Source organism: Diadema setosum, chromosome 12 (genome assembly GCF_964275005.1).
Source record: "Diadema setosum chromosome 12, eeDiaSeto1, whole genome shotgun sequence".
In the NCBI taxonomy this organism is placed as follows: domain Eukaryota; kingdom Metazoa; phylum Echinodermata; class Echinoidea; order Diadematoida; family Diadematidae; genus Diadema; species Diadema setosum.
This window is the reverse complement of record NC_092696.1, coordinates 33163159-33184681: the sequence shown is the minus strand read 5'-3', so window position 1 is coordinate 33184681 and position 21523 is coordinate 33163159. Positions and strand designations below refer to the sequence as shown.

The window sequence follows — 21523 nt, the reverse complement described above, 5'->3', positions numbered from 1 at the left end:
GTGCTTGATTAATGGCCATGTTTACTGTACACGCCAAGATTGATAGTGGGTGTAATATTTCGCAAATCCGGACTTCGCAACAATTTTGTGAGTGATCATGGGGTGCAGCAATGAAAGGAGACATGTGCACTGTATGTATGCAAGTTACATTCCTGTAAAAGTCAGGCATGTGTCTAAATTTACAAATACATGTAGTACCAGACTTGTGATATTTGCGAAAATGAAAACCTCACAAAGTATACACCATACACAGTAGAATTTTACAATGTTGTATACAAAACATTGTGGTTTACTTACAAGTACATTATAGAATCGGATGCTTACTCAACACACTCATTTAACCAGTGATGAAAGTTCACTTTTCCTTTTTTTTTTTTATGCGGTCTATAAAAATGCAGTTCATCATTATACATTTCCTTCATGTATTTAAAGAGTTATGATATGTTTTCCCCAATATCAATGCCTCATTTCAGGAGATACCCAACAGAAAATATCCATTACACACACAGCAGAACTTTTGAAATGTTTCGGGATAATCATTGCATAAAAATGGTAAAGTTATTCCTTTCCAGCCAGAAAGGTCACATGTCTACTTGAGTGCCCTTGCCATACGCATACCTTTATACTTCTAACGTTTAATTAATTTTTTTTTGCCGCTACTGCAAAACCAGAAACATTAACCATGAAACTTTTGCAAATTGGAGCCGACAGCCTTTTTAAAAGCATGTAACTTTTGCAAATTGCTACACAGCATTCAATGCATCAGCATTGTGTAAACAGAAGCTTTTTAGTGCATAATAATCTTTATTGTTTTTGTAAATCTTGGCTTTTGTGTAATTCACAGAATTTGTGGTTGTATAGTATTGTTGGGACATGAAATCACCTACATTGATTTTATTTGCACCTGTTATCCAAACAGTGTGAGCAAGATGAAGGACGGAGGAGCATGGACAGCCAAGAAACAGGTATGTCTGGGAACGGGAATCATTCCCCATTCCCGCATTCCCCCTTGCTGTCCCGCCCACATTCCTCTGTTGTTCTCTCTCCTTGTTACCTCCGCCAAGGGAGGAGTTTATGTTTTTTGTGGTGTTTGTTTGTTTGTTTGACCGTGTGCAAAATAACTCAAAAAGTTGTGCACGAATTTGGATGAAACTTTCGGGAAAGGATGAGAATGACACAAGAAGCAATTGATTAAATTTTGGTTGTGATCCGAGTGTCTTTATGGATTATTGAAGGATTTTCAATATTTTGTCAGGTAGGGTCAATGAACTTAGGACTTGCAAGCTGCACATACTTTGAGGTTTGCATACGAGCACTGCGTGAGCTCTAGTTTCTGCTAGCACGAAGCGTGACAGGCAGCTGGAAATTGATTATGTAACAAAAGGCTTCTCTATTGGAAAATCTATGGGTGGAAATTCGTGAATATGGAGGAACAAGATCAGTGGCAGAAATCAACTGCTGGGAAGAGGTCTGCGCTATCAGAGTGCTTCTATAGTTTTTAATAAATCTATATCTAAAGTCAAATGTGATGATCACTGTAAATACATGTATTACAGAATTATAGAATTTAAAAAGTTGAGCACAGATTTGGAGGAAACTTGCAGGAAAGGTTGAGAATGACACAAGAAACAGATGATTATATTTTGTAGTAATCCAGATCACCAATTGGATTTAGTATTGTTCTTATTTATTTTTGTTTTGAAGGATTCTTTATTATTGAGGAAGTAGGCCAACAATAAGGGAATTCAGGGTCCACATATTTAACCCATTGAGGACAAGACTAATTTTCCTACAACACACATGTCCCATAGAAACCTACCCGAGTATACTTGGGACTTGTCCTCAACAGGTTAAGGTGCGCATACATGCACTGAGCGTGCATTTGAGTTGCAGCAAAAAACTCAAGTTAAAGACACTGGAAAAGAATCTTTGTCATTGGGAAATAGGGTTATTTTTAACATTTACGTGTTTTGGCACGTTTTTGGCAGAGGTCTCTGCTCTCTGAGTAGTTTACTAGTTCTTATTCTCCTCCGTTGACATTGGGATACATTCATCTGTATTGCTCTTTCCCTCTCTCTTTGTTTCCAGAATGGTGTAGGCAAGTCACCCAAGCCCAAGGAGCTGGGAAGCATCTCATCTGAGGGAGGGGTGAAGGGGAGGATGGCCATGTTTTCTGCCGGCCAGTCTCCAGCGGAGAAACCTAGGGTAAGAGCTACATCATACCTGAAGGTACTATTTATCATTGGAAGCAGTGACTAAAAAAAAAAATCACATTTGTTATAACATTTGATGCGTGATATGTGTAGGTCAGTTATATCACAAAACATCCTGCCATATAAAAAAACAATCATAATAAATCCTGAAATATAAGAAGATATCACTATTTTTGTCAATAAATCATAACTGTAGACTGTTATCTTTTACTGGTTTTCCAATAATAATTTATATTCTTTCTGGTCAGTTTATTCTGTCTTTATTTGTTACATACTCAAAAAGCTGTATCACTTCGGTGATCCCTCACATTTATCCCCAAGTTGAATTATCCTTCGGGTTTATGCCAGGTTTAAGTGTGTGCGTGTGTGTCACACAAAAACACACTGCTATAGCTTCTGACCATCCAAGCATTGAGAATTTAGGGTTTCTGGGACGAACACTGAACTAGGGCTTTCTATAGCTCAGTCGATAGAGCACCGCGCCAGCATTCTGGAGGTTTCGGGTTCGAATCCCGATGGAACCCCATTTTCTTTGGTCATTTTTCCACTATGTTTTACTGTTGTTACACCCTCAGTATATTGAGGGTAATTTTTGGAAATCATTGGCCGAATTTAGTTGATACATTGTTGAGGTATGCTGCATGAGACGCCAGTGAGGCAAGTAAATATTGAGTAGCATTTAGCATCCTGCTCTACAGTGCATAATGATAATGACGATGAAGTTGAACAGTGTTTAAAATCTAATGCCAATGTCTTATCAGTGTTGTCATTTGAAAGAATGTCATAAATCTGAAACAATATCATATCAGTATTATCTTGTTCTCTTTCCTGCCACAGAGTCCTGCTCCAGCCAAGGTAAACATCTACAAGTAAGATGTCTGCTGGTTGCCATGGAGACGCACCATCTACATCAATGTAATCCCCCAAAGGCTATGAAGTGTAGGCCAAATGTAATTTGGTGTAGTTCCACCTACGAAAAAATAGTTTACATTATGCATGATGCTATGGTGTATTAAATTGGCGAGTATATTGAATTAACCTTGCTTAATGGATGCAAGTTGTTACAGATGTAGGATGAATTTAGGATGAAAGCAGCAGTTTTGGTGAATAAACAATGCTTCTTGTTAGCTATCAAGATATCAGCTGCTTATGGATGACTCTCGCTATCAAGTAATTAGAAGCACTGGGCCCTGTTTTATCAAAAGATAAATTTAACGTTAAGTCCACTTAATCTATGATTAACTTCCAAGTCCACTTGAAGTCCGTCTTATCAAGACACCCAGAGTTGACATCAACTCCAACTTCCTAAAAAATCAACACATAAGTTTTCTCAACCGCTCCAAATCTATGATTAACTTAACAGGTGATAAATATCAACTTTAAGTAGAAACAGTCTAGGTACACTCAATTGTAAGGCAATTTGCAGAAGAAATATGACTGTCACACTTTCCTAGTCTATCTGGGGTCTTGTCACAAATGTTTGTCTGTTAAATGCTAACCTTTCTCTAACATTTTGTTGCGTTTCTTTCATGTAATTATGGTCTTTTCCTTGCATGAAATTCACGATCAGCACGCATTGCTTACGCGACTGCTGCACGCAAACACCCTCGACAGCAGTCGCAATCCCAGCCTGCGCGCCTGGCGCCTCGGCACACCGTCCGCCCGCCGATCAAGCTATCGCCAGCAAGCAAGTAACCGAGTATAGTACTGGAACTGGAAACCGCGTCTGTGTGTAATGCATATCTTGCCAAAGTAAAGAACCCATATACGAGGAAACCAGTGATTTCTGACATGCGTAAGCCTACGTAGAGCTAGTTCGGCAATAGATACTAATTAAGAGTTTCGTAGGCATATACAGAAAATAAAGAGTTTAATTCTATATAGCACCGAGTACGACAGTAACTTGAGATCAGCGTTAGGCCCGACTGGTTATAGATAACGTTCAGCGAGTCGTTTGTACTTACCGTAACACGTAGTGGCGTACTGCTGATTAGAGCGTCCAAGTCATTCTAGAATTTCGACATGTTGATGATGTAGACTTGCGATCTATTCTTTACAAAGCCGATCTACGCCGTAGAGATAAAAAGCTACTGTAATCACCACACTCTCACAAGTTTCCATAATCCTACACGTAAACACACAGGACTTCAGCCTATTGAATTAAGACTTGAAGTAATCCTATGTATGTGCGGAATCTTTACAGTACACGCGTACGCAGATTTTCATTGAGCTCGGGATGTGCTAGATCTATCGACCTACTTTTTTCAATACAACGCAAAACGGCGTATTTTGCGGTTTTGTTGCAAACTTAATACTTCTAATTCAGCGGCTGTATAGCGCTAATTATACTGCGTCGCACTAGCAGACTATGAATCCGTGGCCATGGCAAACAATCATGTTTTTTGTTGTTTGTTTTGCTTAATGTATTCTTTTGTTTTTAAGCAGACAGTACCGGAAACCGGCCTCGTCCCGTGTTTTTAGTTTTGACTAAATCAATAATTAAGTCATGGTGATGAGCTATAACTATAATCGACTATTAAGTCTCTTCGTAAAACGGAAACTTGCAGTTGATTTAAAGTTATAGCAGACTTCAAGTTGGATAAAGTTAGCGTTGATTTCACAATCAACGCTAACTTTATCTTGATAAAACAGGGCCCTGATCATCAAGTTATCAAAATTATGATTACATATTTAGGATTCTATTGTCAAGTTAAGAGTGTATATCGATTCCGATTTGATGCTGAGAAGCGAGTAATAATAATTCTGAGGCAGGTGAACTAATTTCATGGACCATTATTGATATACTATTTGAATAAAACATGTCTCATTTTATTTTTAATTGTTTTTATTTTTATCGTTTTGGGAAATATGATGATCATACACAAGATACATGTTGTTTTCTTTCCAGTCATGATGATTCTATTCTAGGCAGAGATGTTCTTATCTTTTAAAAATCCATTTACAGCTCTGTACTTGTCTTATACATATATTTCGTTTTAGTGAAAACTGATATCATTCCTATTTACCAACTCCATAACTGCAACAATTATCATAATAATTATGCTTGGATGCTGTGGTACATGTACAAGGTGTATCTAACATTATTCTGAGTACCTTAGAGTAGACACCAATTTGGTACTAAGTATTCAATATGTGTGTCATACACAGGATGTGAAAACCATCTGCTTGAATGGAATACAGGTATAGTAGAAGTTGAGGATCTGTTGTGGCTCAGTGGTTACGACTAAGACTATCATTCACAAGGTCCTTGGTTCATGCCCCAGGCTTCTCGTTCCTATTGCTCAGCCCTTCGAAGGGGATGTACAGCCATCAGTTCCATTGATGCTTGATTTGCGAGCTTCCATTGCTTCCACTGTGGTCATGGGTAAAAAGAAAATAAAAGCAATCCAATTCAGTTCATTTCAGTTCAGGTCAGTTCAGTTCAGTTCAAAAGAACTCATTTCAGTTCAATTCAATTAATATGATCTATATCAATTCAGTTCAATTCTATTCAATTTGATCTAATTCAATTCAGTTCAAGTAACTACAATGTATACACAGCTGCAGTATTAATTCACAAATGTATTCAAAATGAAAAATGTATTGGGATGAAACATTATTTTTCCACTAATTTTAAATATGCTTGTAGAATAGAAATTGCCACTTACAGGGTTTCATTATATGTGACCGTGCACCTCAAAACGAACATAAAGTCGCACACACTGATTTTTCCGTGAGGACTGAAAATAAGTGAAATGGGTCAACCTAGCCGAACTTGACTTTTTCATATTTTCTGAAAGAGCGGGTCTTCTTTTACATTATGCTAAATTTTTTTTTTTATCATAAAACGGGCAGGAAAGTGTGTTTTTTAACAGTTTATCTTGAACATTTTTGGTAGAATAGTGTGATTAGGTGTGTCCTTAGAATCCCTTTTTCATTTCTGAAAAACTTTGTACACACTCTTCACTTTCAACTCTAATAACTTTTGAAAGGATAGTGATACTGCTTTGAAAGTTGGCATTAATTATGGACAAAATGTGTTAATGAGGCATGCTTGATTTCAATTTAATCTGATAATCCCTTCTTTGTTGTTACTCTGGTGGTTTACTTCCTGTTTTTTGTCCCATTCATCGCACAGCCAGCGCGGTTTGGTAAAGATTAAGAGCTTGAATAGACACCATACTTCAGAGCCTCTTTTCTCAGTTCACACTTTTCCTGAGTTTGTGCTTTCTTTCCAATATTTAGATAGGTAAGAAGAGTCCATTTGATTTGAGTTATACATCATTTTAAAGCGTAAAGTCTGCTCTTTTAGAATATGGTCTTACCTAAAAATTCATGTCTGGCGACTTTTTGTTTGTTTTGAGGTGCAGTGTCACATTATGGCAATGCATCATATTATGCAGAGCATGTAAGCTGTCCATTTTTATTCAACTATGCAAGTATACCCAGTCTCGTTTATAGGCATGCTAATACAAGTATTCCTATGTTACACTATGCATTTAGAAAATAAATTGCATCATTCCAATTACATTCTTGTATGCAGTTCCGTGTGTTTTGATGTTACAGTTTTATTCCTGTGTTTTGTTTGTTGGTATTGTTTCGTGGCATCATGTTTGTGTTTATTGTGTGATAATGTACCTGATGAGATACATAAAAAGTATGTCGCTTTTACATATTATTTGTTAATATGTTAGTTTTGTATTGTGTGCCAGAGCAACTCATTCAATATATCATATAAAGTGTAATTATGATGTAACACTGATTTTGTTCAGGAACACGATCTTATTGCATGATCATACACTATTATGAAAACGATGAATGTCTTGCTGTGATGCCAATGGACCAGTTTACTAATACAGTATCATATTTGATGGAAAAAAGATTACCGAAGACTCGCTTACCATGCAGGGGCGGCGCAGCCGTGGGGGTGATGGGGCTCGAGCCCCCACACTTTTTTGTGCACCATACAAAGGAATACAAAAGGTGTCATCACTTTGGGCCCCCACACTTTTTTCAACCCGGAAGTACGTAAGGGCACTAAAATGGGAGGGGAGAAAGAAAAGGAGCTGAGGACCTTTTTTTTTTTTTTTTGCTTGTTAGCTGAAGAAACCCGGAAGTGGACGGGGACGGGGAGAGATGAGCTGAGGACCTTTTTTTTTTCTTTTTCCTTTTTTCTTTGCTTGTTAGCTCATGAAACCTGGAAGTGGGCCCCCACACTTTTGAAAATAGTGCGCCGGCCCTGCCATGTAGCAACAATTAATATAATGCACACACGCTGAGGGGAGAGATCTGTACGTATCAAACTCTTGAAAGCATTCCTGAAGTCTGTGGAATTCAAATATGAATTGCCATCTTGCAAGACGTGACGTGACGTGACTGCTGTACCTACAAACGGTACATGTATTACAACCTACCATACATTGTGTTGATATACAATAGTACTATGCAGCAGAAAATATACCATTTCTAAGCAGACACTCACATTTTCTTTCAAACAATTCACTTCTACTAGTATGAGCATACCTACTATGGGCTATGTGCTCGAGAGTGAGTGACTATACCGTATGTCCTCCAAAAATTACAACGGGACCTTCTGCAATGGCAACTTTATAATTAGTGAATCCATCCAAATACAATTTCAGGGTATATGAAAGTACAAAAATATTAACCACATCTTACTGAAAACCCCAAACCAATTTACTTCAGTAGTCACAGGGAAATGACAATATCGTGCGGATAGCCACACAGCAAACATCAGTCGTGTGATTAGCTTTTATGAACATGTTTGCACTCTCGCGCCCATCAGATGGCTCAAATCTCAGATTGTCTTTGTATATCTGGAATAACGTATTCCTCTCTTTCCTTATGTTCATCCTCTTCTATCATCCTTGCATTGTTTTGACTTTTGCTTTTTCCCTTGTGTTTTTTTTTTTTTCACTCTCCTCTGCACACGCCCCTTCCCATTTGATAATACCTTAAAGGCATAAGCACCATTTGCACATGAGATAAAAACCCAACGGTAATACTCAAAATAGTTCCAAAATGTGTGTTAGGGATACCAACAACCAATTTAAAAATTTGAATTTGTGTAATCAATGTTAAGTATTGTTAAATACACAACATGTGAACAACGGTCATAATAATTAAATTGTTTATAATAATTGTTTTGGATATAAACCCCAAATTTTATTGTCCGAGAATGGAAATTCTTTTTGCCCAATTGATCGTGGGCCCGGCAGCCACTGAGCAGCGCCAGATCGGCGTTGCTCTAACCTTTTCAACTGTTGAACGGCAAACAAGGTAGCAACAACTCCCATCTTTTAACGTCTTTTGGTATGACGCGGCCGGGGTTTGAACCCACGACCTCCCGATTGTGAGGGCAGCCGCTCTACTCACTGAGCCAACACATCGGTTTCCATACTAAACCGTGTACAATTACGGTTTCTTGAGAAAAATAGTGTGAAAAATAATCTCCTTATATCTTAGGTTCTATTGCAACATTCTTGGATGGTAGGATGTTTTGTGATACAACTGACCTACATTATATGCATCAAATGTGATATCTTGAACATTTTTAAATCACTTCTCTCAAAGGTAAACAGGACCTTTAACTCAGTCACGTGAGACGTCTGCAGCCATTGAATGACGGATGATCTGGGCAATATTATGATATAGGTTTTCCCATCCATTTTCGCACTTTTGTCATTAATTTTGAAAGATTTTTTTTTTTTTTTTCAAAATTCAATTTCGTCCCGAGAAGCGCGTCGAACGCAAATCCTAACTTCAATTTCGTTAATTGTCATTGTAATTCGTTTTTCGTCAAACATTTTCGAAGACATAGCATTCAGAATCGTCAATTGTCATTCAAATTCATCCCTACAGCTGACGGATCGCAGAATGTGAAAATCAAATGCATGTTTGTTTTTTTTCACACAATTTCATGAATTTATCACTCAAATTAGCCACATGTTTTCGTATGCGAGACGGTACGTCTGTTTGTATCAATGTGTACTCGGATTGCTTGTGTATGTGTCTGTATCTGTGGTTCTGTGTGTTTGTGTGTGGGGGGGGGCACTTTTATGTTTGTTAACTCCTGAATATAAAATGTGAACGGTTACAAAAAAAAAAAAAAAAAAAAAACTTTTTTTCATTCAATTTTACAAATTTTTACTTCAATTTTGTCGCGGGATGTTGGGAATAGGCCAATCTTACTTTCAAATTCGTCTTTTGTAGTTCATTTTCAAAGAAAGTCCACTCAATTTAGTCATTTGGCATACAAAATTTTTCGTCATGTACAGTTCATATTTGTCAGTCTCACTCGCAACACTCAAAACAGCAGGATCGATTTCGTCTTTTGTCAAGCATTTTCGTTAAATTTTCATTCATATTCGTCTCATATCTCTATCCGGTGTGATAGTTTAACTTAATTTATTGAAAATGTAACAAATGATTAACAAAAGACGAAATCGATCCTGCTGTTTTGAGTCTGCGATTGAGACTGACTAATCTGAAATGGAAATGTATGCCAAATGACTGAATTAAATTGACTTTTTTTTTGAAAATAAACGACGAAAGACCAATTTAAAAGTATAATTGGCCTATTCCCGACCTGCAGCGACGAAATTGAAGTAAAAATTTGTGAAATTGAATGAAAAAAGTTTGAAAATGAATGGGAAAACCTGTAATTTGATGGCCGTAAGCCCAACGTTGAGTATCCCAACCTATGCCATCAATATTATTGTTAAGCCTGCTTACAACAGACAACGTTTCTGTCTGTTTGTCTGTTTGTTTTTGCCGTCGAAGAAGACCGCGATTGCGGCATTGACGGAGGGGGGGGGGGGGGGGGGGAGGCAGTACGTGGCCTTATAAATGAAAAAAATATAAAGGATTTCAAGAATTTAACTTCTATAAACAGGCAAATTGTTATTACTTAGCATAACTGTGTCAGTAAAGGCTACCAATTCATGGGGGAGGGGGTATGTAGAAGTTTCAGTATCTACAAACTTACAAGGCCGGAATCCCGTCACTGCATACAATTATTTTTTCCATTCTCTTTCCACTTATACAAGGACACATTGCTGAGATGGATATTATTCGAAAATTTTAATCAGACAAAGTGGTTCCATTAGCATAATAATGGGGCTAGCATTGAAACAACCCCCACCCCCCCCCCAAAAAAAAAGAATTAGATTTTGCGTGAAAATGTGTACTGCTGACGCCCCTGACAATCCTGGATATGAAATCAATCGTACGGTTTTGGTTTTTGTCGTTTCACTCTCTTAGTTCTCCCTGGGTTCCGCGACCGGCGGTAATTTCTGTGCCTCCACTTTTTAGTCTCCATATCAAGGGATTGTGTGCGTTATACGCATGCGCGACCGCACTCTCTTCATGTGACCCTTAGTGTGTATGTGTGTGTGTGGGGGGGGGGGTGTCAATCATTTATGAATTTCTGCTTTTTTTAATTAAAAAAATGATATACAATGAACGACAATAAAATAATGATCGCAATGTAAAAAAAAAAAAAAAAAAAAAAAAACGAGATAAAGATGAGGTTAATATTCTTTAAGGAAATCAATCGACACAAACTGCGCTTTTAGAAAGTATCTGACCATCTATGAGATAAGATTAGTTTGGCACACAACGCAATACAACTCGGGTTTTCAGGTTAAAAATTAGAGTTTTGTTTAATGAACGGATAACTGCCATCCTCCACCGTTTCCTAAAGCCGAGAAGTCCACTTTAACCAATCAACACTTATGTGTCAAATGATCTGAAGATGTCTGCCTGCATTATTATTACATTGCAATGCATGCTGTAATATGCGGACTTCGTGATTTATACAGGCTCCAGCGCCAAATGCATGCTGATGTAGATAATTACGGAGGCATAAAATAAAATCTTCTAAAGGCTGCCAAGCTTTCGTCGGGACGAAACTTGAGCACATGAATAAAGATATGTCGTTCCTATGGTAACACAGTTTTCCATCACGCATTCGAAACATGATTGTGTTCTGCTCCCTTTGATCCAGATAGCAGTATGGGCCTGGTTATAATGTGTGTTGTTTTCTCGAGCATCTTGCTAAAAAAGTGAGGAAATTCTTCAATCTACAGTATTTCCCCTATCTATTGTAATTGCTATAATTTGTTGTTTACATAGCATAATAGCTGGGCCCTATGTGTTTTATGTACCAATGCTATTTATAGCCGGTATTTAGTATCAGTATGTTATTAAGCAAATAATCAACGTTGGTGAAGGTGATGGAACAAACTATCACTTCCGAGGCGATCTGGATGTAGCCATCTTTCCGAAGCGAAGCTGAGGAAAGATAGCATACACATTCAGATCGCCGAGGAAGTGATAGTTTGTCTCATTGCCTGAAACTTAAAGTTGATTATTTGCTTTATATTCCACATCTAGGTTCCTAGATATTCCCACTTTATTCCAAAGCTGGAACCGTTTTAGCTGTCTTTCGATATCCTCAGGGCTTAGGCTACACAGTTTACTTTAAACGTATGCGCGTAGATGACAAAACAATGAATTTGCTCCGCGCCCCGCGCGTGGCACCGAAATAAAAGTGCGTTGCACTGTGGTCTATCACTTGACCCAGGTCAAATGATAGGCCACAGTGCAACATACTTTTGTTTCGCGCCTACTCAAAATTGTAAGTTATATCACGCCTAGGACAGTGTGGACTAAGAGATTAGCGAAACAAAATGACTATCATCATAGCGTGTAACGAACTTTTCTTCTCAGGTGATATGATGGGCAAAACTACGCTTTATCACGTGATCAGCTCTTGACCAATCCTATAGCAAGATTCTTATATATGTGGGATATGATAATATATATCAACTTTTCATCATACTGTAAGTATCTTAGCACATGTGCCTATCTTGTATTGTGGTTTGTTTTTTAGTATTTGCTCTGCTGGATTAATTCACTTAAATTTGCATCATTGAGGATTTCTAAGATATTCAAAGTGCCCGCCAAAAAATGAAATTCCAATATCTTTCCATAACTTCGGCGGCCAGACTATTAATCGATTATAAACTCTCCTTGTAATTAAGACTTGTAAGTTGCCTGGAACTGGCCGCGATGAGTCTTCCTGCCTTCTTACGTTCAAAGTCTTAGTGCTAACCAATCGTTTTGTATCTGTTTGACCCACAGGCCTGGCCTAAATCTAGAACCTAGGTCTGTAGAACCTATTTAGAGTAGGCATGTATGATGTCGGTTTAAACGTCTAATTTCTGAATAGGGCTTTGATCGCTTCTTATTCTTGCACAGTTATCAACTCCATGACCATGTATCGCATTACTAAAATTGGGAAATCTATCGCACAGACCTAATATAGGCGTACACATGATTTTTGACAGTGTATGCCCTACAAAGGCCCACCTTTTAGACGATTTTCTCTTCTATAATAAATCCCCTTTTCTTTCTAAACCTTAAACTAAATAATAATAATTATCATCATTGTAGGTGATCATTTTCGTACAATATGGCTCTTACCCTAGTAATCAATCTACTATCTTTATCAGTCTATACTTCTATACATTTTACTGATTTCTTTCCTTCCAGATAACAAGAGTTTCAGATATCGTTCAGTGCCTTATTGATTTGCAATTGCATTCTAACAACATTCGCTTCATTCTGGAATTGTACTTCTGGAAATTTCCTCTGCCGTAAATGAATTTCTCGGTGCCATTATTGGTGAGTTTTTGGGGGGTCAAAAACATGATTATATCGAGATTCATCATGAAAATTTCTTCCGTGAAGATTCGATCCTGCATTTCCATTTTTTTCACGTTTTCTACCGTTAATGTATACAATTTCATTGAATAATTATTTGACCCATGTATCTATATTTTTCGCCTTCAAGTATCAAATCTACTGCTAACCAGAATTTACTGTACAGGCCTCCCGTTTGAAAGTCCAGCCCAACTGATGTGGACGATGTTCGAAGGATGTCTTACAATAGTAGACTACTTGATCTCACCGGTAGAATGCGATATCGCTGAGTCTCGGAAATTGTACGGTGGATCTTGAAATCCATTTTCGTTAGCATCGCTACATAAATGTTCTGGCCATCAGCAAAGATTACAGTAATGTCTTGTGGAGGAAGGACTGAAAAAAAAAAGACGGGAACAGAGGACGACCTGCGGCGTACAAGCTGTGGTCTCAATATTTACAAATCAAATAGGCAAGGAATGCTTATACGAGCCATTAAAGTCATGAAACCCATCTAGCTCTTATGAATAAAAAAAGGCACGGAGATGATACTTTTTTTAAAAGGTATGGTGGCATGATCTTTGTCTTTACCTCGCTCTAGCGACGAATAAAATCAATCACTATATATATATATATATATGTATATATATATATATATATATATATATATATATATACATATATATATATACATGTAAATATAATATATATATATATATATATATATATATATATATATATATATATATATCAGTGCGTATTAAAAAGAAGAATCCAACTTTGGGGGCTACTATTTCATAATTGCCAGCTTTGGAGAGCATAATGTTTGTTGTTTGGAAAGACGAACTCTTCCTCTTTCTATTGGTACCTAATAATGTTGACAAATGTCATGCATGACTGAGCACATGAACTTTAAAGAAAACAATGACAAATTGCGCTTTTTCAAGTTTGTGTGCTACGTGTACTGTGATGGTGAAGGGACAATGCATGTCTCACTGCATTGATGAGATCTGTCAATGAAGGTTTGTGTTTAGAGCTTGTGTTTAGGGTTTCTCTGAACATTTATGGTTATACCCTGTTAATAACCTTGAACATGGCTACCTGTCCGAAATTTGGTCACTCCCACAGCGGCTAACCCACACAGTTCATTTTCTCTGTTCATATTCAACACATAGCTGGCAGCGACAAACAATGTATTGAGTATGTAGAGAGAAAATGGATAATGGTTTAGCCTTTATAATTATCTGGGAAGGACCAAGTTATCGACAACATGGGTATGCTGAAGGTTATGGACCATAAAAGGTTAGAAGAAACCCTAAGCACAAACCTGCATTCTTACTGGCTGGCCTAATGCTTTGGCCACGTTTATTGACAGATCACATCCGTGCAGTAGCACATGCACTGTTCCTTCACAATGACACGCAAACTTGGAAAAAGTGCTTTCTGTCATTGTTGCCTTTGAAGTTCATGTGCTCAGTCATGCATGACGTTTGTCAAAATAATTGGGTATAATTGGAAAGAAGAAGAGTTCCCCTTTCCTCACAACCATCATGCTATATTGGCCTAAATGGCATTACCGTTTTTTTTTTTTTTTTTTTTTTTTTTTTTTTTGCTGGAGCCAATACGTGAAATCTCAAAATGTTTGGACCTATCACTGAATGCATCATATTTACATAATTGTGCATCTTGGCAGCCGCACACACACAACCATCGACGGACACACACACACACACACACACCCTACAGATTCACATGATAATATCGTACATTAAAGGGGATGGCGAGTAACTGATCAGTGGGAATCAGTGAGAATGCTGGGGGATGATTGTTCCAATCTTTGTGGGATTCATTAAGAGTACATTATATATCTATTGTTTTGTGAAAATTGTTTGCTTCAGAATGTGCAGTTTAATCCCCCCGTCACTGTACAGGCATGCTAACCTGGAAACATTAAACTGCACATTACTTGAAAATGAGATCATTCTGAAGCAAATAATTTTCACCAACAATAGATACATAATGTATTCTTAAATGAATCCCGCAAGGATTGCAACAATCACCCCCTCCCCCCAGCATTCCGACTGATTCCCACTGATCAGTTATTAGCCATCCCCTTTAAGATACAGATTGACGGTGTTATTTTGGAGAAGCAGTTCATTGTGATATCAAGGCTTTCAACAGTATCAAACGGTATTATAAATGATGTCACTTATATGTGGATATAAAATGGAAAATTTTGTTAAATTTGGGATCTCACAGGAATATTAATTACTTATTAATGATTACTTGTGTTCCAAATACGTAACTAAATACAATATGAAGTCATGCACCATCTATTAAAATAAACAGCAATGAGAGAATTATCATTAGTGGATTTACTTTAATGATAATAGGGGTTGGGTGATATTTTGTGACTACACGTGCGCGTGTAGTGCAAATCTATTCTAACCTAGTCGATCGCGACGAAGAAGCTAGCGCTCATGCAGAAATTTCCATCAACTTATATAGGGCAAGTACACGGTTGCCAAGGGCGACTCTAGCGAACAAGGTACACACCAAATTCGAACAAATTACAAGTTATAATACAGTGTATATAGTAATACAATGTAGATCCGGTCCACTGCGTAAGTGGAGATGAATATTATAGTGCTTGACTGATATTAGCCATGTTCAGACGTATTTCTAGTCGGAGTAAAAATTTATGGCACGGCAATTAAAATTCAAATTAATGCATATCTTACCACTACCCTTGTGTCCAAACGACGGTCGTGGGAAGAAACTCCGACCAATTTATAAGCGAGGGTCGGTGTAACTTCCGGAAGTGGTAGCGCCGCGCACGTCGACCATGCGATTGTTGTTGTTGTTGTTGTTTTTTTTTTTTTTGACCAGTGGCATTTGTCTTCTCCATTCTTGTTGATGGAAATTTCTGCATGAGCGTTAGCTCCTTCGTCGCGATCGTTAGAATTGCACTTTATACACGCGCACGTGTAGTCGCAAAATGTCAACATTTCGATTTGACTTAGGAAGTTTTACCTTGGTCGTATTAAGTTCATACACTGTAAAAACATCGGTGTTAGATTTAACACCACGGGTGTTAAATCTAACACCGATCAAACTTCAATAAAGGACCACACCCACAGGTGTTAAAAATGCACTGTGATGGTGTTGAAAATTGTTCACCTGACACTTCGTGGTGTTAATTTGACACTGTACCTGGTGTTATTTTGACACTGTACTGGTGTTAATTCAAAAATGATACCACATGGTGTTGATTTGATATTTGTTGGTGTTAATATCAATGGTTTAACACCCGTCCAGCTTCAATAAGAGACCACACCAGCTGGTGTTACTTTGGTGTAAATTTATTTTCACATTTTTTCAAAAATCTAGTATTTTAATGCAAAATTCTTGATCGTCTTGTTTAAATTCAAAATCAACAAGAAGTGCAGTTTCTAAGAAACTCTTCAAAAAACAGTTTAAAATTTGGAAATGACACCCGGAGGTGTTAATTTAACACCATAAATGAGCACCGAAAATTTAACACCAGCTCGGTGTTCACTATTTAACACCGGACTTTTTGCAGTGTAGATACTCCGAGGGCTTGTCCGCACGGGCAATTTACTCCGACCGGCTAGTCGTGGTAGCGAGATACACCTGAGAAAACTCAGGAGTATCTCGTTCGGAGGAAGAGATCGTGGTAAGTTCCTCCGATCGGAGGAAGTTTCCACGACCATGTTCAGACGGGCACTACTCCGACCTATCCTCCGAAGTTACTCCGACCAAGCTTCCTCCGACCCTTCCTCCTAAGTTACTCCGACCAAAACTGCCTCCGTCTGAACACAGCTATAGTGGCGGTTGGCGGTCCCTGCATGTGGGTCTAGTTTGGGCATAGGGATGGAGTGATCTTTTGCTCTGCAGCTATGGGAGAGGAGACATCCGTATTTATTGAAATTAAAGATAAAAACTGTCTATTCATAAATGCTCCTTGTGAACAAGCCTATTGTTGGTTCCCTCCAAATTGATTCCTCGCGCAAGGGTTCCCTTAGGCTGTAGCTATTTTGGGATTGGTACCCGGCGGGCATGGTGGTTGTCAGATTACTTTATTGTGTTTAGAGCCTCACGGGGTTATGATTCATTGCAACCAAATCTATGTCTATACCATAATCCATGTAATGAATATGATGTTATGAATCTCATAATTTATCAAACCTACCTGCAATTAATGTTTTTGTTGTTGTTGTTGTTGACTTATATGGTTTTTTGGTATAATAATGATAAGTCTTTAAAAAATGTTGTCGTTTTCTTTCTCTCTCTTGAATGAAATAATTTTCTGATCAATTGGCATCCCAATTCAGAACTCCAACAGCTGATGTTTTGAAAATCGAGGTATGCTCCCAATTTACCCAACCTGCTAGCAGTCAACGTACACAAGCTACATTTCATTATCATTAATGCAGCATGCTTAAGCATTCTATGCAGGTTGTATAGTTACCCAGGGTGAATTGTACAGTCTGTTCTTTTTGTTCAGGATGGCATCTGCAAAAGGGTGTCATCTGAACTGAATACAGTATCAGACGAGCACTATAATATTCATCTCCACTTACGCAGTGGACCGGCTGTACAGCATATACACTCAGCAAAAAAAGAAAGTAAACACTTTTTCAAGATTATATTTCTCATAGAATATTTGGCTAAAATTTCATGAATTATATACCATATTGAAGGTAATTTAGTTGGCCATCAGCCTAGTAGGTTAATAAAAAGGGAAAATTTACGCATGAGTGAACATCTTTGTTTTTCTCTTCCAAAGCACAAAAGCAAAATTTGCAAAATTGAACAAGTTGTCATTCATGCGCAAGTGCTCTTCCATACAACAATAAAAACAAAAGACGAATTTAACACAATTAGATACATGAATTAAGTTGCAAAATTAAACCTTTGATCTCTATCATATCTTTAAAGCCGAAAATTTCAATAAAGGCCAAAAATAAGGGAGAAAAATGAAGAATCTTAGGTCAAACCCATATTCCAATGAAATGAGAGAAGAAGCAATATTAACGATGGTAGAAATGTCAATTTATTTTCAAATTAGGAAAATTGTAAATAATATTTGGTTCTTAGATTTATCTCGTGAATCCTTAAATTGAAATGAATAAGAAGAGTAAAATAAAGAAATTCTGTTTCTTTCATCTTTATGCCATTACTTCCTATGACGTTTGAAGTCTAAGCTGACAGAAAATTCTTATTTCCCCCTTTAGTTTCCCATTTTTTTGTTTGAAGTTATAAAGAGACAAAGAAAACAACAACTTTGTTTTTACTATTTCATTCATGTCTCTCATTGTGTTAAAGTGACTTTTTGTTGTCATTGTTATCTTAAAGGGCATTGCAAAATGAAAGACAACTTATCAAATTTTGCAATTTTTACTTTTGTGCCTTGACGGGCAAAAATAAATGTGTTCACTCATGCGTAAAGTTTCCTTTTGTATTAACCTACTAACCTGACAGCCAATTAAATTACCTTTAATATGCTATATAATGCATTGATTTTCACCAAAATCTTCTATGAAAAATATGATCTCGAAAAAGTGTTTACTTTTCTTTTTTGCTGACTGTATCATATACTATATGAAGAGTTTGTTCGCAAAAACCGATTTTGATTTTGAAGTACGGCCGCTGTCATAAAGTACAAAATAATACCTTTTAAATGATATATTGATCATTACGTATAAAGGTACATTTTTGAAGTTATGGTCAAAAGAAGCACAAATTTTCTTATTATTCTCTTTATTTTTCTTGATCTTTAATCGCAAATGTCTCCATTTGGCAAATATGGACTTATCGGTTTTTGCGAACAAACACTTCATATGTTAACTTGTCCGAGTTTGGTGTGTGTCTTGTTCGATAGAGTTGCCCTTGGCAACCGTGTACTTGCCCTATATAGTGGGATTGGCGGTCCCTGCGTGTGGTGTCTCCTCTTCTGTCATAATACGATACGTATAGATACATGTTATGTTATTTTATATATTCCTTCTACTGAATGGAGAAAAATTTAAAATGCTTAAAACGACTTCCCGACCGGTTTTCTCAAGGTTTCAGACAATTTCAAGCGTTAAAAAAATTCCGCGCATTCGCGTCCGTCCGCACGCTCTCGCGCGCACAGCGCGTAAGCAACATGAAAATACACTTTTTCTTCGACTGATTTGGATTCCTGATACATTAGGTAACAATATCCATTGATTTCCGATCAATTTTGACAATAACAAGGGAATCCACTTGCGTCACAGTTAAAAATCCACGCGCGCGTGTATGTGTAAATATAGTGAAAAACATGTCTTTGTTTATTTCGCCATAGCTCTTTAAAATGTCCGGTAACCCTATGTTTATTGCATATTACAAAAGCATTTGAATTGTAAATAACATTCAAGTATCAATATTCCATGAATATTCTATGACGTCATCATATCGTCATCTGAAATAAAAAAAAGTGGAATTGAATTTTTTGAGGTACTGTTTCTGCCATTCATTTGCTGGTATCTCTGTTATTTTAGCTCAATATTACCTCAAATTCGGATATGTTGTAATTTCCCTTTCAAGTCCATGACATTTTGCAATTTGATAACGTCATCATACTGCAAATTGTGATTAAAGGCAAAGACTCAAAATCGACCAAGTTTACGTGTTGTGTCTATGGGAGGTGATTTTTTTTCATTAAACCATGTATTGACTTGATAACGTTCAAGCACCTTTACCTCGGTTGATTTTGCTCCATTTCCTCTGAAACCTAAGTATGTTGTCGCTGAGACAATAAGCTGCAGTAATCACCCATTTTATTATTTTTTTTTTCAGATCTCCTCATCAGGTTGATAATTTTGCAGCTTAAAACTGAAAATGAGAATGGGATGTGAACGAAACTACTCCTGATTTATCTTTCACATACAAACATAAGCTTACGTTCCTCATATTTCCTCCTCGAGACGTATAGCTGAGAGGTTAGAGGCGATGCGACGTCTCTGGCGCCAGAGACGTGAGGTTGCACACGGGGTCGTGCAGGTTCGAACCCCACAAGAACACGAAAAAATACTTTTATCTTTTAAATTTTTTTCTTCAATGGAGTGATTACACCTTCGTCCATGTAAAAATCACGTTCTCATGTAAACGCACCCATACGCACGCACACACACACACACACACACACACACAATATCCCTTTGTTTTGTGTTGGGGACCACATTACTTCGACTGCTGCAAAATTTTGCAGGCTTATAGGGTTTGTCAAACATCATATTACAAACTGTATATAGTGACGACGAGATGAGACATAGCCCTCTTGGTATATGTAAATTTGATTTGATTTGATTTGATTTTATTGGTTCCTGCATTACATTATCGCTAATGCAGATACATACACATATATCATATACATTGATGGCACCATTCATATAAATGGATATACATAAACATTAGTTGCTAACAAAGTAAGTTTCTTCATTACCTTCAGAATGATTATACAGCAATACAGTTTCTTCATTGCCTTTAAAATGTACAAAAGAACATATCAGTGATGCAATGAATAACGCAGAAGTGCTACAGCTTAAGCATTGCTTGATTTGCATGCAGTCCTCGTACATAATACATAACATAAAGGAAAATAGGGGAGGGATGACTTGCATAGAGATAGGATAGGAGAAAGGAGAGGGGAGAGGTCTGTCTGCTTTCGCTAATACACAAAGTTAGATCACCTGGATCACTGAATAGTAAAGTATTTTCTTACCGAGGTACAGGTGAACAGTTACAGGTTAATAAATAATGGTCAAAGTTCATATTTGAAAATACAAATGTTAAAGTGAAGGTGACTCTCAAAAGACTTTATCGCCGTGTTTGATTTCTGATTATTTTTTTTTAACGTTTTGAAGACCTATTGGTAACTATTCAGTTACATAGCCTGTCTAATCGACTTACTTGCACACGCCGACACATGCATGAAATTTCCACTTGGTTGCATGACAGAAACAATTTTGTCTGAATTATGTAGGACTTTATTTAAAAAAAAATGGACTTCACGAATGTTTCCTAATATGACTTCAAGTCACTATTTAATACAATTTCCTTTGTCGATCACCCGTGACCGATATCTGATGACCCCAAGCGTATCACGTTTAACTCGTCTTCAGTGGGACGAGTTTCATATCTCGTTTTGTTTTTTATTGCTGTCTTGTGTATTTTCTAAGGGTCCCATATCGTACAAGCTTTGCTCCTTAGTGGGCTCTCGATTTCCATCCCATCCTTAGTTAACTTGTATTATACGTTTTATGTATATATTAAAGATATAATTGTGTTTCTCCTTTATCTGTTACTCATATTCATGTGTATGTACTTAGTTAAATCATTCTGCAATTATCAATAATATCCGGTGCATCTGCATTGTATATAATTTCTCTTTTTTACTCGATGGAAGTGAAAATAAATTTGAATTTTGAATCTTGAATCTTTAATCTTGAAGCTAAAAAGAAAATCGGAACTTTCATTTCACTTTGTTTATTTCATTCTACTTCCAATAAAGAATATCATTACAGTTTAACATT

The 21523-nt window shown here is 37.2% G+C and overlaps 1 protein-coding gene across 1 annotated transcript in view; it reads left to right on the top strand.

Moving 5' to 3' along the window:
• LOC140235899 (uncharacterized) overlaps nt 1–2259 on the top strand; it is a 60645-nt gene extending 58386 nt beyond the window's left edge. The window contains exons 17-18 of the mRNA XM_072315889.1: nt 920–965; nt 2089–2259. Of these exons, the coding sequence (XP_072171990.1) occupies nt 920–965; nt 2089–2259 (217 nt within the window). The remainder of the gene's footprint in view (nt 1–919; nt 966–2088) is intronic.
• Nucleotides 2260–21523: the final 19264 nt, after the last annotated feature.